The sequence below is a fragment of the Condylura cristata genome, unplaced genomic scaffold, assembly GCF_000260355.1.
Source record: "Condylura cristata isolate star-nosed mole 26May11 unplaced genomic scaffold, ConCri1.0 scaffold00002, whole genome shotgun sequence".
NCBI classification, from domain to species: domain Eukaryota; kingdom Metazoa; phylum Chordata; class Mammalia; order Eulipotyphla; family Talpidae; genus Condylura; species Condylura cristata.
Genome location: NW_004567103.1, coordinates 13,119,896 through 13,135,378, shown reverse-complemented (window position 1 = coordinate 13,135,378; position 15,483 = coordinate 13,119,896). Strand labels below are relative to the sequence as shown.

General features: G+C 55.5%; 1 protein-coding gene across 3 annotated transcripts in view; it reads right to left on the bottom strand.

The window, feature by feature from the left end:
• Nucleotides 1–15,483, bottom strand: part of TNS1 (tensin 1) — a 186,514-nt gene that overhangs the window by 164,363 nt on the left and 6,668 nt on the right. Inside the window, exons 2-3 of one of the 3 annotated variants that reach the window (XM_012726524.1) lie at nucleotides 10,679–10,793; nucleotides 85–122 (exon numbers count right to left, since the gene is read on the bottom strand). In XM_012726524.1, the coding sequence (XP_012581978.1) occupies nucleotides 85–122; nucleotides 10,679–10,793 (153 nt within the window). Of the gene's footprint in view, nucleotides 1–84; nucleotides 123–10,678; nucleotides 10,794–15,483 lie in introns of those variants that run through there. The other 2 variants (XM_012726530.1, XM_012726516.1) reach the window with 2 other exon arrangements.

The window sequence follows — 15,483 nt, the reverse complement described above, 5'->3', positions numbered from 1 at the left end:
GCCGGCGCCCCCGCGCCAGTCCCGGGACCCCGAGCCTGTCCCGTCCCGGTCCCCCGCGGGGCCAGCCGGCCCACGGCCGCTTACCTTGGCCTGGCATTTCCGATGACAGGAGAAGCTGCAGACTGCAAGAGGGCGAGACACAGAAAGAAAGTTTAGCCGCGAGGTATGAAATGGAAACTCCGGCGAAATCTCCTCCCACCCCGCCCAAAATTCGTGCTCTGGAGGGAAGGAGGGGGGAGGAGAAACGGGGAGAGGGAGGGGGCGGAGGGGGGTGGCTGCCGCTGTTCCCCGAGGCCTGCGGGGCGGGAGCGCCCGGGACTGCCAGAGCCCCCACGGGCGCGGGAAGGTGGGAGGGGCAGGGGGAGGGGAGGGGACCGACTCCCCCGCTGGATCCTTGCCAGGGGCAGAGGTGGCCGGACCCAGGCCCCATGCCAGCCGCGCCAAGGAGTAAGGAGCGGGGGCGGGGGGGGCCTTCTCCCCTTACACACACACCAGGCAGCCCGCCAGCGCCCTGAACCACGATCGCACTCCCCACACAGACCCAATTCATGATCCCGGAGAGGACCCATGCGCGCGGGGAGGGGGGCGCGCGCGCCTCACACACAGGCACTCTGACGCCCAAGGAGAAGCCTCCGACTCGCAGGCACCCAAAACCCAGACAATTTCACGTGAGACCCTCAGAGTGACACCGGTGTGGACCCAGGTTGACAAATGCACGTATTCTCAAACTTTATGTACATGATCTCTCTCTCTCTCTCTCTCTCTCACACACACACACACACACACACACGCAGGACTTGCTGGGCCCTCCCACTGGAATCCAATTTCCTATGGAGTTCCCTGGCCTGGAATGTCCCAGCCCTACTGCCCCCCACCCCCACCCAGGGCCCTCAGGTGCAGACCCCTGGTACTGAGATCCCCCCACCCCCACCCCAGGGCTTGGTGGTCCCTCCCCAGGTTCCTCCTAAGGAAGGGGGTTTGGGGCTCATCTGCTGCCTTGCTGGCTGCCCAGAGCAAGGGGAGTAGGGAGGCAGGGGAGCCACTCTGGCCCCAAATACTGGACTGCCACAGCCAGCCCCCCCACCTCTTGGGTCTTGAATTCCCCCTCGCCAGCCTGAGGACTCCTTGTTCTCAGCAGAACTCAGAAGAGGAGACTGAGGCATAGATGAAGGCCAAGTGCCAAGCAGGCTCAGTCTTCTGGTTTGTCTGGGGGAGGGGAGCAAGGGCAGGGTGGAGTCTGGGATGTGACCTTGACCTTTGCCCCTAGCCATACCCACCTTCTTTTCTCCCCAAGGAATGTGTAATTGAGAAAGCTTCAGGCCATGTGGCCTGAGACTGGAAGGCCTTCCCACCAGGAGTCCCTCCCAGGCCAAGAGCCCTAACCCCTTCCTCTGCCCTTTAATCGATCCTGCCCTTTCCGAAGTCCTGCCCCATCCTCCACCTGGGTAGGCCCCTCTCTGTCTCCTGCCTTCCCGCAGGTACCCCCATGGAGCACACTTCTCAGCATAACCTCAGATCCTATAGCTGTGGGATCCTACAAGAAAGAAACCTCTCCTCTCTCTCTCTCTCTCTCTCTCTCTCTCTCTCTCTCTCTCTCTCTCTCTCTCTCTCCCACACACACACACACACACACACACACACACACTCACACAGTATAAAATGCTTGGTATGCAGTAGAGGCTTAACAAATATTTGTTGGTTTGAACCTGCCTGAAGAGTTCTGTGCACCCCCATTTAATCATCCCTACTCTCAACCACCCAAATCTCATATTCAATCAAGAAGACATCCCTAAGTAGCCACTCTGGTTCCCCCAGCCCAATCCAGGCACCAGATGTGTATGAGGGCCAGGATTCTGTCTGCCTCCAGCACATACTCCAGACTTCTAACAATTCCCACAATTCATGGCGCTCTTTCCTACCTCAGGGCCTTTGCACTTGCTGTTTCAGCTGTCTGAATTGCTCTCCTTCACCCACAGCTCTTCACTATTCACCAAGATAGATTGTTCTATTTCTGGAATCCACTCAAAGCTATCTACTCAACGAGGCCTTCCCTGACCACCCAAATTAAAGTTATTTTTTCTCAGCAGCACCCTGATAATTCCCTTCTTAGCACTTCTTACAATGTGAGGTCATTTTAGGTAATTCCTGCTAGTTTGCATATAGCATATCTCCCCACACTGGACTCAACAGGGCAGAGGGCAAGCCTGTACACATTACACCAGAGCCCAGCAGCTAAAACAAGTGTCTCCTTCAGGCCCACAGCCAATCACAGAATCTTTGTGCTAACTCAAAAAACTCCTACCCTCTAGGCAAACCAGCCCATGGGCACACAGCTTAGTAAAGAGTCTGTGGGAAGGTGCCCTTGCTCCGGGACCCAGCCCAGCACCTGGGTGCATTGGTTGGTACAGAAAGCATGAGCTGATTCCAGTTCTCTCCCAGGCAGACACCCTTGGCAGTGAACAGCCCACATGACCATACAGGGCAACCTGGCTTGTCACACAGTGGGCAGACACTCAACAAATGCCCTTGAATGGAGGGCAGATGGAAATATCACTGGGCACTGGATTGCAGTATGCTGTGTCGTGTCCAGAGCTCCCTTCCTGCAGGAATGCAGAGAGCTTGTCCTTGACAGCGCTACAGAGGGGAGCAAAGGAAGACCTCCCAGCCCCCAACCCAGAAGAAAAAAGCTCGCAAGCTGAACTCAAGTGGCAGAGTCTTACACCTTGAGGGTTAAGCAGATCCTGGGAGGCCCCTGGGCCAGTCTGGAGTCCTGACAGGGAAAGGTACTGGACCTTCTTAGTCACTTTGTCGGTCTTCTCCCATGGGGCAGTGTTACCTGCTCTGTCACTGGAGAGAGGAGGTACCAGGGAGGGCCCCTGTGTCTCTCACCTCCTGGTGCTCATGCTTGTAATCCCATCCCGCCACACCTAGGGCTGGCATGTGTACCTGGCGGGATATTATAGAAATGATGGTGTGTGGCTTGAGGCTGACACCAGGGGCCCATTGGCAACAGCCTGCGCCCCTTAGATCACTGGCTCCACAGGGTGAGGTCACTCAGCGCTGTGGAGAGGCCATGTGGTGAGCAGCTGAAGCCTCTTGTCACCAGGCAGAGCCAACTTGGCTGGCATATGAGCAGGCCACCTTGGAAGTGGACCCTCCTCGCCCCACCTCTGTGAAGCCACAGACCACAGCCACCACAGCTGACAGCTCCCCTGCAATGTGCCCGGAAGTCCAGGGACCAGCTCAGTCAGTTCTGAATCCCTGACCCACAGAGACGAGGAGAGTTACAATTTTGTATTTGTTTTAAATGCTTGGTTTGGGGGTCACTGGCTATGCAGCTAGAGATAACTGGGAAACCAAAGCAAGGGGCCAAAGCTGATCTAGGAACCAAGACCACAGGCCTCCTCCTGGGTCCCTCCTGCTCCCTGCAGCCCGCCCCTCGCTGGACCTCCCCCTTCCCCGCCCTCACCCTGCCAAGCAACTAGTTGTCATCTTCATAGAAAGTAACTCCGAGAAGACGGTCCATGCCAGCACCCTTCCCCGCTACACCATTCCAGGCCAGTCGTCCTTCCTGGGACCAGTCTGCCCCCAACCCATTCCGCTCCCGCCCGCAGGGCCGCATGCCATTCTCAAGTGCAGCGTGGCCACGTCACACTCTGCTCAGAAGGTTCTGTCCAGCTCCTCAGCACATCTTAGGAGCCTCCTGCCCAGCCTGGTGTTGCCTCCGCTTCCAGCTGCTGCCCCCAGAGGGATCGGCAAATGTCACATCAAACTCCCCAAAGGGTCTTTGAGCCTTGAAGAAGCAGGGCCAGAGCGGTGGACTCTACATTCTTCAAGGCCCAATGTCCTTCCCTGGATAATCAGGCTTTGAAATCTTCCTCCTCTGTACTCCCAGCATCCTCACATCCCTTGAAAAAACTTATCACTTGGAGATCCCTTTTGATTTGCTCTCCCCTCCCCCCCCCATACAACCTCTTCTCTAAGGCAAAGGTGGGGGGGGAAGGGGGGCCCCCTTGAAACTGGCAGCTTTCCACCCAGCCCCTTCCCCTAGCACAGGACCTGCCATCTGGAGGGGGCACAGTGAATGGGGAGTAAATTTCAAACTGGAAGGATAGTCGCCAGCCAAACCCCCAAGATGGGGCCAGTACTGGGGGAGCAGACACGCGTGCAGGTAAGCAGGCTCTATCCTCCACCCTGCAGGAAGAGGGCTGGGAGAGAGCCTGGGAGTACCTCCTGACCCCTGCCACCTCAGAGCAGACTCCATCCCTGAGCAGCCTGGGAAGCGACTGCAGAGGTGAGGTCACTGGGAGGAGAGGCTGGGGAGGGAACATACTGACGCTTCTCTCCCATCTGTCTACCTACTTCCCTGCCTGCTGCAAGGAGAATAGCTGACAGTTCAGAGGCGGGTCACACTAGCCGTGTGCTCTGGAGCAGGTTACTTAACCAACTCATCTGTAAAATGGGAATAATAACAGCACTGACCTCACAGGATAGCTGTGAGCATTGAATGAGTGGGTCTGAGCTTGGCACAGAGCATGCCCTCTGCAAGGGTCAGCTGCCATCACAGCATCTTCACCCTCTGTGTCACTGTGGTTCTTATACAGAACTCCCATCTCCTTGTCAGGAGAACCTGGATTCCAGGCCTCTCTGTTGTCATAGTGCTCTGTGACCAAGTCACTCCCCATCTCTGGGCCTCTGACTCCTGCTTGCAAAATAAGGCATCAGTTAGCAGACTGCAGGGGAGAAGGAGCTGTGCTCTTGACTGTACCTGCTTCGCTGTCTACAATGCAGAGACTTCCTCTCCTAGCTGGAATGCAGAGCAGGTCTCTTCAGCTCACTGGGGTCCACCACACCTGCTCGCTTGTCTGCATCATCCCTGAATGCCCTGGCATTTCCAGTGGCTGGAACAGATGGTCTGCAGGCTGCCTTCCAGCTTTGAAAGCCTATTCTCGCCATCACCTCCCGTGTCTCCCTCTAACCCAGAAAGTGGGTAACCCAGGTTCGAATCCTGAATATGTCTCTAACACTTCTGCCGAGAAACCCCTGGCCTGGGGCTGACAGGGCACCATCCACAGGTGCCATTTGTCACCTGAGCAAGACAAGAGCACGAAAACCCCACCTCCCACTCCTGGAGGTCAGTCAGGAGCCCGAGTCCCCCAGGCACACATCCCAGCAGCAGCCCACCCAAGAGAGCAGGCCATGCTTTCTCCCCAGAAAAGGCTGGAAATACAAACCACCAGCAATCGCCTCTTAAGCCAGTGACCCTGGGAGCTCAAGTCCTGAGGGGAGTGACCCAATCTATGCAAAGCACCACGGAGGGCCTCAAGGCCCCATCTTTGTGGGGCCTCAACACTGCCCCTGCCCAGCACTTGGCCTGTGGCCCCAGAGGGAGCTGAGAACCCCAGAGTGAAGCATATTCCATAGGTCACCTGCTGGGGTGGAGAACTGCACCCCCAATCCCAGCCCAGGCCAGCTCCCGCCTCCCTGGGCTGCCCAACTCTGTCCTGGGGTGGCTTCCTGCCTCTCGGGAACACAGGAAGCCAACATTGTTGGGATCTAAATGGCCTTTTCCTCCTGGCCTCGGGTCGGAAAATGAGCACATAGCCTCAGTGTGCACCTGACCCCAGTGATAACTGCCCACAGGACTGACTGGCCTGAACGTCCCCTGCTGGCGAGACCAGCCAGTGCCCACCTGCCCACCAGGCCCCTCCCACCCCACCCCAGCCCCACTCATCTCCACAGCTTGGCCTGGAGGTGTGTGATGGTTTCTATTCTGTGTCAACCAGGCCATGGTACTCGGATATTGGTTCTACATTATTCTGTGTGTTTTTGTGAGGGGACTTACTGGATGAGATGAACATTGAGCCAATAGGCTTTGAGTGAAGCTCATGACCTTCCCTAACGTGAGCAGGCCTGATCCAGGTAGTTCAAGTAGGACACAGACGGACTTCCCCAAGCAAGAAGGAATCTGCCAGCAAACCAGTTTTGAACTTGAACTGTAATTCTTCCCTGGTCTTCATTTTAGGGCCTAACCTGTAGATTTTGAACTTGCTAACCCTACACAATCAGCTGGGTCAATTCTGTCCATCCATCTACTTTTCCACCCATCCACCTGTTAGAATCCTGCTAGTTCTGTTTCTCTGGAGCAGCCTGACGAATGGGAGACAGCTTAAGGAAGACAGGCAAGGAGGGAGGGTACAAAGTGGCTCTGAAATTTGAACAAGAAACAAACCTAGATGTGTTGCATTTTTCAAACTTTGATTTTTTGCAAAGTCCTCATTTGTTGGGCTCTTATGTGGAGTTTCAGTGACACTGGTTAACATTTCATGAGTGTTCACTAAGCCAAGCTCGGTTCTGAGCAGTTATGGATTTTATATAATCTCTGCAGTAACCCCAGAAAGGGGGTGAGTGGGGAGTTCCATTTTTTTTAAGATTTGTTTAATGTATTTATGCATACAAGAGCTGGGGTGTTAAACCAGAGGTGCGAGGGATGAGAAGATTCACCAGAGACAGAGTGGGGAGCAGAGCAGGCAGATCGATGAAGTACACTGCTGAGGGGAGCAGCGGGCAAAACAGGAGAGGTCTGCTGGGCCAAGTGGGTCAGCTCCCTACCTGGGGATCGAACTCGTGCTGCAGTGGCTATGGATAACGTCACAGTGTTGCAGCTTAACCCATTGTGCCACCAGGGAAGCCCCAGGAATCCCATTTTAAAGCCAAAGCAACTGAGGCACAGAGGGACGTAATGTACCTAAGATCTCAGTAGGAAAGGGCAGACCTGGGATTTGTACCCAGGATGCCTGACCCAAATGCAAACCCATCCCACCATGCTTTCTGATATTTTTAACCCCTAAAATCAGAGCTGTTTTGACTAAAGTAAGAAGGGTTCCAGAGCCCAAGTTCCTTAAGCCTTCCCTTGGATTACATTCTTGAGCCCTAAGGCACCTCAAAAAATAACTTAGAGCTCCCTTGAAACAGCTTAGAACTTCTGATCTCATCCAACCCTTCATTTAAAGGAGGAAGCAGGCCCAGAGAAGTGAAGTGTCTTACCCAAGACCACAATGCCAGTCGGTGGCAGGAGGCTGCTTCTAAGGACCCCAAGAAGGTCTTCAGACACAGAGTAGAAGCTGGGGTTCCCAATGAAGCAACAGAATGAGGAACAGCTCTCCTGAAACAAGGTGTCCCCAGATCTAAGTAGCAACGGCTCTGGATGGGCTTGTCCCATGAGAGCTGGAGTGTCTTACCTGGCTGCACCTCCCTCTAGGGAACCTGAGCCCAACCCGAGGTACTTTGGAGGATTGTGGTCTAAGCCTGGCTCATGATCCAGCCCAAAGAGGAGCCTGGGCTCTTGGGTGACGTTCTAGTATCTCCCTGTGGGCTTCATCCCAGCGGGAAGCCAAGTGTCCTTGGACAAGGAAACCTGCTATTTAAACTGAACTCCTAGGCATCCCTCAAAACCCAGCCTGCATATGCCTTCCCTGCTGCAGCCTGACAGGAACATCTCTGCTGAGTCAGAGACAGCCTTTCACACACACCTCTGTGTCCGCTCCTTCACCATGTGCTGGCTGATGGCATGTCTGCCTTCCCGGGTCAGGGCCGGGTCTCGACACTGGTACCTGGCACAGCCCTCACCAGAGGTGGGCACAGTCGCTGATGGTCAGGTGGCTGCATTGATGCATGAGATGGGGAAGTAGTAGCCTTCACTGAGACAGCTGTGCAGCCTTTGCAGACTCCAGCAAGGAGATTTTCAAAGCCCTCCCACTATCTGGGCCTCAGTGAGCTTTCCCGGTCTAACCCTTTACCTATTGATGAGGAAACTGAGGCCTGAGCAGTGAAGTGCCTTCTCTGAGGTCACACAGCCTGTGGACAGGACTTGAAAGAGCCCAGGCCCCTCACAAAGGCCCTGGCTTCCTCACCCATGTCTCATCCATCTCTGTCTCTCTCACAGGGAGCTCAGTCCCTGACATGGACACACTTAGTCCCAGCCACACACAGAACCTCAGTGTTCCTCACCACAAGCCCTGCAAGACCCAGAGCAGGGCTCATTATTACCCCACAGCACACAGGAGGAGGCAGGTGAGCAAAGCGGAGGCCGGCGGCCCTTGCCTGGCTGACTGTCATCCCCACTGATCCTCTGCTTGTCTTTGAATCCCAAAACCAGGACTAGACCCTGTTCCTTGACTCCCTTCCACACTTCTACCCCCTTCTACCTGGTCACATTAAACAGTGGGATGTAGGACAGCAGGGGGTGGACACAAGGACCACCCAAGCCATAGGGCAGAGCCCTAGGGAGTCAACAGGGACAATGCCTGGTCCATCAGATTCCATCTAGGAAAAGGTCCCCACGGTTCCTGCCGCCAGCAGCTGTGCCCTCGAGGCCTGTGGAGACTGGGGGTTCAGAGCCCTGCTGTTTCATACCCTCACCCCACCCACCATCTCAGCACGAACCCAGAGGGCCACCTTGGGTGTGGTGGCCCAAGACTAAGGACTGGAGGAGGAGCCGAGAGCAGAGCGAACCTTTTGGGTCGGGCTTGCAGAATGAAGTCCACAACTGCCCTCACGCAGGGAACAACCTGTACAGTCATACCTGGTGGCAGTGGGTGGATGAGAGGGTGGAGGGAGGACAGGTGGTTGGAGGGAGGGAGAGAAGGATGCAGGAAGGATGGGGGATGGGTGGATGGATGGATAGAAGGATAGGTGGATGAATGGGTGGAGGGAGGAGGGGTGAGTGGATGGAGAGAGGGAGCAGGGGAGGGGTGGGTGGATGGAGGGAGCAGGGAAGGGGTGGATGGATAGAAGGACTGAGTGGGTGGGTAGGAAGGTCTATGAGCCTCATGTCACCACAGCTCCCTAGTTCCAAAGCACAGTGAGCTGGTCCACTCCTGCATCTTCCACCAGGAAGCCTGTGACCCCAACACTGCCTGCAGGGCTAGCGACCCAAGCCTCACCAAGGCTGCCCACTCTGCTGCTGCAGGGCCAAGAGGTCTCTGTGTTGGCCCTAGTCTGTCCGTCACCCTGACACCCAGTGGGACCTCCAGAGGGTGACCCTGGTTTTCCCTCTTCTCATTAGCTCAGCGAAAGCCACCACACCAGCCTGGGGACACCCACTGGACACCTGCCCCCCACACCGGTTCCTACTGGCAGGGCCAGGCTCTGAAACAGACTGGGTGTAGCAAGGGTCATCTCGGCTGATCTTAGGAAACTTTCATTCACCAGGTCAGATCCCCTCCTCAGCCCGGGCCCTCAAGCCACGCTGACTGGTGAATTCAGGTTACCACAGACCATTCAGAGACGCCCACGGTCCCCGGTGCGTGTCCCCAGACTTCCTTCCGTCCCCATCCCCTCGCTGCCCAGGGTGTCACTGGGGTGAAGGGAAGGCATTCTGTGAAAGGACAGAACTGGGGTGAGGTCCGGGACTGACCGAGCACAGTTAGTGGGGTGAGGGGCTGGTGATTTACAGAAAATGCAAAAGCCCATCTGCAATGCTGCCGGTGCCCACCAGCATTCCTGGGAGTAGCGTGACATCACGTGGCTGGCTTGGGAATTGCAAGAGTTGTTGCTGGGCCCCTAAAAGCTGGCTGGGTGCCCCAGTCCTTCATTAAGGACCATAGTCCTCTACCCCTAAATAGGCCCTGCCAGGGACGTCTCACACACACACACACACACACACACACACACACACACACACTCCCTGTGCCACTCTAACCTGCAACACCCAGCTGAAACTGAAACGGGGAGTCCAGGTGGAGAGAACCACGTGAGGTGAGCGAAGGCTCCAGGCAAGAAAGAGCCCAGCCCAGGTGGCATATTTGTCATACTTGGCATATTTGGGAAGCCTGTGAGGTGCAGCTGGTCTGAGTAAGGACTTGGGGGGCTGCAGAGACAAGAGGCTGCTGGGCAAGAGAGGGAGCAGCACAGGAAGGGGTCTTTGTTTGGGGGGGGCAGGAAATGAAGGCTGCAGTTCATCAGGGTGGTAGATACCAGGAGCCTCAAGGCCCTCCAAAGGGCTTCAGCAGCTTAATCTGCGTGGGGGCACCCCGGTGATGGATAGGGAGACGGGGTGAGGAGAGGGAGCCTCTGGTGAGCCATCAGGTGGGTGATGGTGTCAGTCACCCTAACGGTGACACCACGGCCCGGGCTGCTGGTGGTGCAAGTGACAACAGCGAGGGCAAAGGCCGCACAGCCGGCGGCCTGTGTCCCCCGAGTCCTCTTAGCCTCAGTTTGAAGCCGCCGCAAGAGGAGGCCTGCGGCTTGGCGCCTTGGCGGTAGTGCCGGGGCCAGACACGCGCCACTCACACAGCTTCCACGTGCCAGGCACTCCACCTCCAGGCCAGCCACACCTACTCACACGTCATCTATATGCACCCCCACATCCGCACACCATGCACACCCCAGCCACGTGTCTCCACGGATTATCCGTGCACCTGCCATGTGCCTTTCACACGCCATCTGCCTGCCATTCACATGACCTGGTCATGCCATCTGCATACAAGCCACCTGCCATTTCCCTCACCAGCCCTGTGCTACCCCGGCACCCCACATGCTTGCTGTTCGGTATGCTCAGTGTCCCCTCCCAGACGAGAGCCAGGCACCAGGTCAGGACGCCAAAACCGGCCTTGGGTCATCAGGGCTGTGCAGATGTCTGTGCACCCCACTCCCCGGGGCCCCACCAGCTTCTCACCTTTGCAGGCGCAGCCCTCCCGAGTGATGACCTGTCGGCAGATACCGCAGGGCTTCACCTTCTTGAAGGTCTTCACCTTGAAATGGTGAGTCTTGGGGGATTCCAAGTCTTCTGGCTGTGGGAGGAGAGACGCAGTAATCAGTGCTGGGCAGAAGGCTGGGAGGTAGCAGTTGAGGGGACGGGGAGGATGTTGGTAAGGGCTAGGGAAAGGACAGCGGAGAGCCCCTTCCCGTGTGAAGGACCTGAGCCCACTTCTGGAAGGAGGTGCCCAGGGAGAAAGCTGGGGCTGTCACCCAGAAGCCCAGACTTCGGTGGGCCAGCACATGGGGCCCTGACAACCGGAGACCCCAGCATTCAGAGGTCACAACCCCTTCCTTGGTTGCTTGATCAATTTATTCTATTTCCTTATTGGAAAGGCACACAGCAAAGTTCTCCAGAGGATTCTTGGTGGCTGTCCAGGCAATACCCCCCAGGGTAAATACCACTGTTACTTCTATCGCAAAGATTTCTTGTGTCAGATTTCTTGACTTTGTATAAATGGAATCACAGAGGATTTCACTACCCTCAAGACAAATCAGACGCGCTCTGTGTCTGGCTTCTTTTACTCCTCACTAATTTGTGGGGTTTTTTCACAAGCGTCTTCCTTTCATCACTGTGTAGTGTTCCAGCCTATGAATGCAGCAATTTCACTTGCCCATCTACTGTTGATAATTCTGCTGTTTTCACCCATATCCCCAGAAGTCCTGTCCCTCAACTCTCTCACCCTGATTAGCACCTCAGTTCCACCCGGAAGATTTCTTCCATCTTTATTTTTATTTGCTATCCTTTGCATTATGAAAAATATTGATATGTTAAATATAGTCAAGGGGTGTTTGATGATATTTTGGTTAGTGATGGATAAACATTTCTACATTTAAACGTTCGTTCGCACAGCCAACTAAGGAGGCAATTCTCAGAACATTTTCCCATCCTTAACAGATGCATGACTGCATTGTTTTTTGCAACCATGCCCCCCACGAGATAAGAGGTAGGCTGGCAGTCTGAGTCTTGTGGGTGTCTGTTTCTCCTTCCTGATAGCTCAAGATTGGGCACCACACCCAACCTCGGGCACTGTCCTATTCTGACAACCTTCCACATGGGGGTCACACTCCAAGCTACAGAGCTCAGCACCCACAATGCTTACGACAACTGTCCTCCCCCTGGAGCCAGGTGTACAGGCCAAGGAGCTCCTGGTTCAGTGGACTCCCCAAGGAAGTTCCCCTGCCCACAGGCACTGTTGCTCACCAAGGCCCCCACCCTGGGCTTTAACCAGATTCACTCCCAGGCTTTTGCAGCAGTAGGAGACACAGGGCCCAGGGGAAGGCAGCTGCTGGCCCCCTTCCCGAGCACGGGGTCTGCTGACCCCTCTCTGCACAGATGCGGGACAGAACACTCAGGCCTAGGGAGAGGGATGTGCCCTTCCCAGGCCCCACTTCAGCCCCTAGTCCAGCGCGTCCCAACTCTAGAACAGGGGTTGGTGGGGGTGTAAAAAGGTGGTCCCCAGGAAAGGGGAAGGTCCAGGTTCCCTGCCCCACACAGAAGGAGGGTGGAGCTGAGCAGAGAAGAGCAGGCATCTGAAGAAGGAAGCAGGATGGAGAGCCAGAAGGAGACCTGAGGGAGCCACGTGGAGCAGAGATGTGTGAAGAAACTGCTTGCTTCCGGTCCTGGCCTAGGTGAAACAGATGTGGCTGAGAGGCCTGTGGGGAGGGTGACTGTGGCAGCTTTTATCTTAATTTTGATTTTTCTCTTTTCCTCCCAGACTTGTCTGGTCACATAGACTTTTACTCACAAGGGGATGGGTAACTTTGGGAGTTTGATTTAGAAATTTTATTCTTTGTCTTCTGTGTTGTAGACTCATTGTATTAAAGTTCCTTTCCATTAAAGCTCTTACATCTTGTCTTAATGCAGCGGATGGCAGAACCTACTTAGAGCAGGCAGGTTTGGGGGTTCAGGGGTGCCCCTCTCTCCCTGCCCTGTAACAGAGGCAGCGTGTGTAGGGGACGAGGGCAGTGTCCCACAAACCCAGCGTGCCTGAGACTCTTAACCAAAGACACCACATGAGGAGTCCTGGGAAAAAAGAGACTGAGCCACGGAGAATAAAAACACAAAATGAGATCGCGTCAGCGACACAAAGAAGCATGGAGGGCGGGGAGAGATACAGAAAAAAGCAACCGAGAGTCAGACAGAGGGGAAAAAAAGAGAAGCAAGATAAAAACAGAGACAAAGAAAGACTGAGACCAACAAGTGCACACAGAGAATGAGATTAGATAGAAATTCACAGAGTCTGAAAAGGGAACCAGAGAATCAAAGAGGGACAGACAGACAAAAGGACACAGCTTAAAGGGGCCCCCAAAGGCTGAATCTTGGAAGACCTGCTCCTCAAAATACATAATGATAGTAACGGCTCCCTGAGCCCGCACTGACACGTGGAATAAGTGAATACATTGGAAGCTGGAGGGGAAACAGATTATTTACCAGCCTCACAGCACCTCCATATCGGATTTATACATTACAAAGGGGGGAAAGTAACTTCTCCTGGCAGACTCCACTTTCATCAAGGGACGCCCATCAACATCTGCCCTAATGCGGCAAGGATCCGCCTCCGAGGACAACTCGCTCCGGGATTCCTGCCAGACAGGCCCAGGGGACTCTAATCGCGAGAAACATCAGACCGACCCAAACTGGAGGACAGTCTGCAGATAAATGGCTCGTGGTCCTCCTCACAAGAGACAAGGTCATGAAGGGCAAGGATGGACCGAGACGTCCTGACAGGAGGCTAAAGGGAATTGACAGCCAGCGGGCCAAGCCAAGAGGGACGGAAGGTGGGGAGACGGTGGGGTGTCAGCATCAGTACCTCCCCCCCCCCCCCGGTTTGGCAGTGCATCGGATGAAGTGGGAGAACACCCTTGTAGAACGAGGTTTGGGGTAGGGAGTGGGTATTGCTCTCAAATAGATCAGGGGAAAACATTTTTGCACTGTATGTGAAACTTTTCTCAAGTTTTGGGTAGTCTTAAAGTTCAAAAGGCAGAGAGAAGGAGAGGATGGGAAGGACTCGGGGTGCTGAGAGGAAGCCGGGCAGAGGTGCAGGGATGCGGAGAGGCAAAGGGAAACAGGGGAGACAGCCCGGTGCCCAGAGCCCAGCCGCGCCCCCTGGTGGCCAAGCCAGGCAGCGGGGCTCGGGTCTGACATTCCCTGAGGCTGTTGCCAGTTCCAGCCTGGGAAGGGGCAGGGAATCGGCCAGCTCTAGCCTTCACTGAGAGCCCTCCAAGCCACAGGGGAGGCTAGGTGGGCACCCGTCATTCCTGGGTCTCATTGTCCTGTGTCCACCCAGCCCCATGTCAGCAGCAGACTCAGGGAAGAAGGAAGAGCAGGAAGGAGGCTTGGGCTCATTTTCAGGGCTGTCTAAGGATGTGGACAGCAGGTCCTGAGACCTGGGTGTCTCAGTCTCTGCACCCCCTCCCCAAGCTTGCCTCTCCCACCCCACTCTGTTAACCCAGACTCACCATCAGCTTGTTCCCCATACTTCACTGCCCCAAACCCAACCTTCCCCCAATGCCCAAGGATAGAGGGCTCCACCCTAAAGCACACTCGGGACAGTGTGGTCACCAAAAGAAAAAAATAAAGTTCCGGCTGCTCAGTGAACAGATGGGAGCAGGCAGAAACTTCCAGACCGGCAAGTAGATGCCCAGGCTTCTCCCCTAAGACCTGGTTTGCCAGCCCTCTCTGCCTAGTCTTGGGGAGCAAGGGCAGGGTGTCAGACTGCTCTCTGGCCTCACCCCACTCTCCAAGCAGCGCCCAGAGAGTGCCCCACTATGACCCTGGCGCCCCCACCACCACCCTGCCCTGGCTCTCTGGCAGAGGAGCGGGAGTTGGGTTCAGTTCCCTAGACTGTTGGCCTTGTAAACAATACCGTCCCTGGTTTTGAGTCCCCAGTTGAAAATGGGGTTTGGATCAGACAGTCTGGGGCTAAAAAGAATAGGGAGACAATGAAACAATTTGAGATACAGAGTCTGGAGTGGGGGTAGATGAGAGTGGTTACAGAAAGCAGGATATCTAATGGACACCACCCCTCCATGGAAGGCTGGGGGACCCCCGTGGGAGCGAGGACACCGGTCTGGGCAGCCCCCAAGCAAGGGACCTCAGCTATGACCTCAACTCTGCTGCACTGGCCTTCCCCACTCTACACCAGGGTAACCCATGCTCTCATCGGGTCACCCACACCCCAAGCAATGGTGGGGGGAGTCTGGGGAACAGCAGGGGGGAAAGAGCAAGTCTATCATCAAGTGACTGAAGGAACTCTTCACGGAAAGGGGGCCAGGCACATTCTGCAATGATTCTGAAGGCAAAGCAAAACCCAGCAGGCAGAAGTTGCATGGAAATCAGCCTGCCTTGACAAAGCGCAGCCACTATTCAACACTCAGGCGTTAAATCCCAAGACCCACAGGGGCTGGCGTCTACCCGGCGCAGGCCCAGGCTGATTCTGCAGGCACAGGCCGAGGAGATGGAGGAGCCCGATGTCTGTCAAGGACGATGACTTGTCATGGCAAGGATCGCCATGTTCCTGACGAGTGGCAGACAGCCTTCCAAGGCACAGCCGGGAGCTCCCTGGTGGGGTCAGTTCCTAATGGGCCGAGGGGGTGGGGAGCTCAGAAGGAGGCAAGCCACACAAGGAGGTGCCTGCCCTCTCCAACCTAACCAAAGTGCTAACCCTAACCCTAACCCTAACCCTAACCCTAACCCTAACCTAACCCTAACCCTAACCCTAA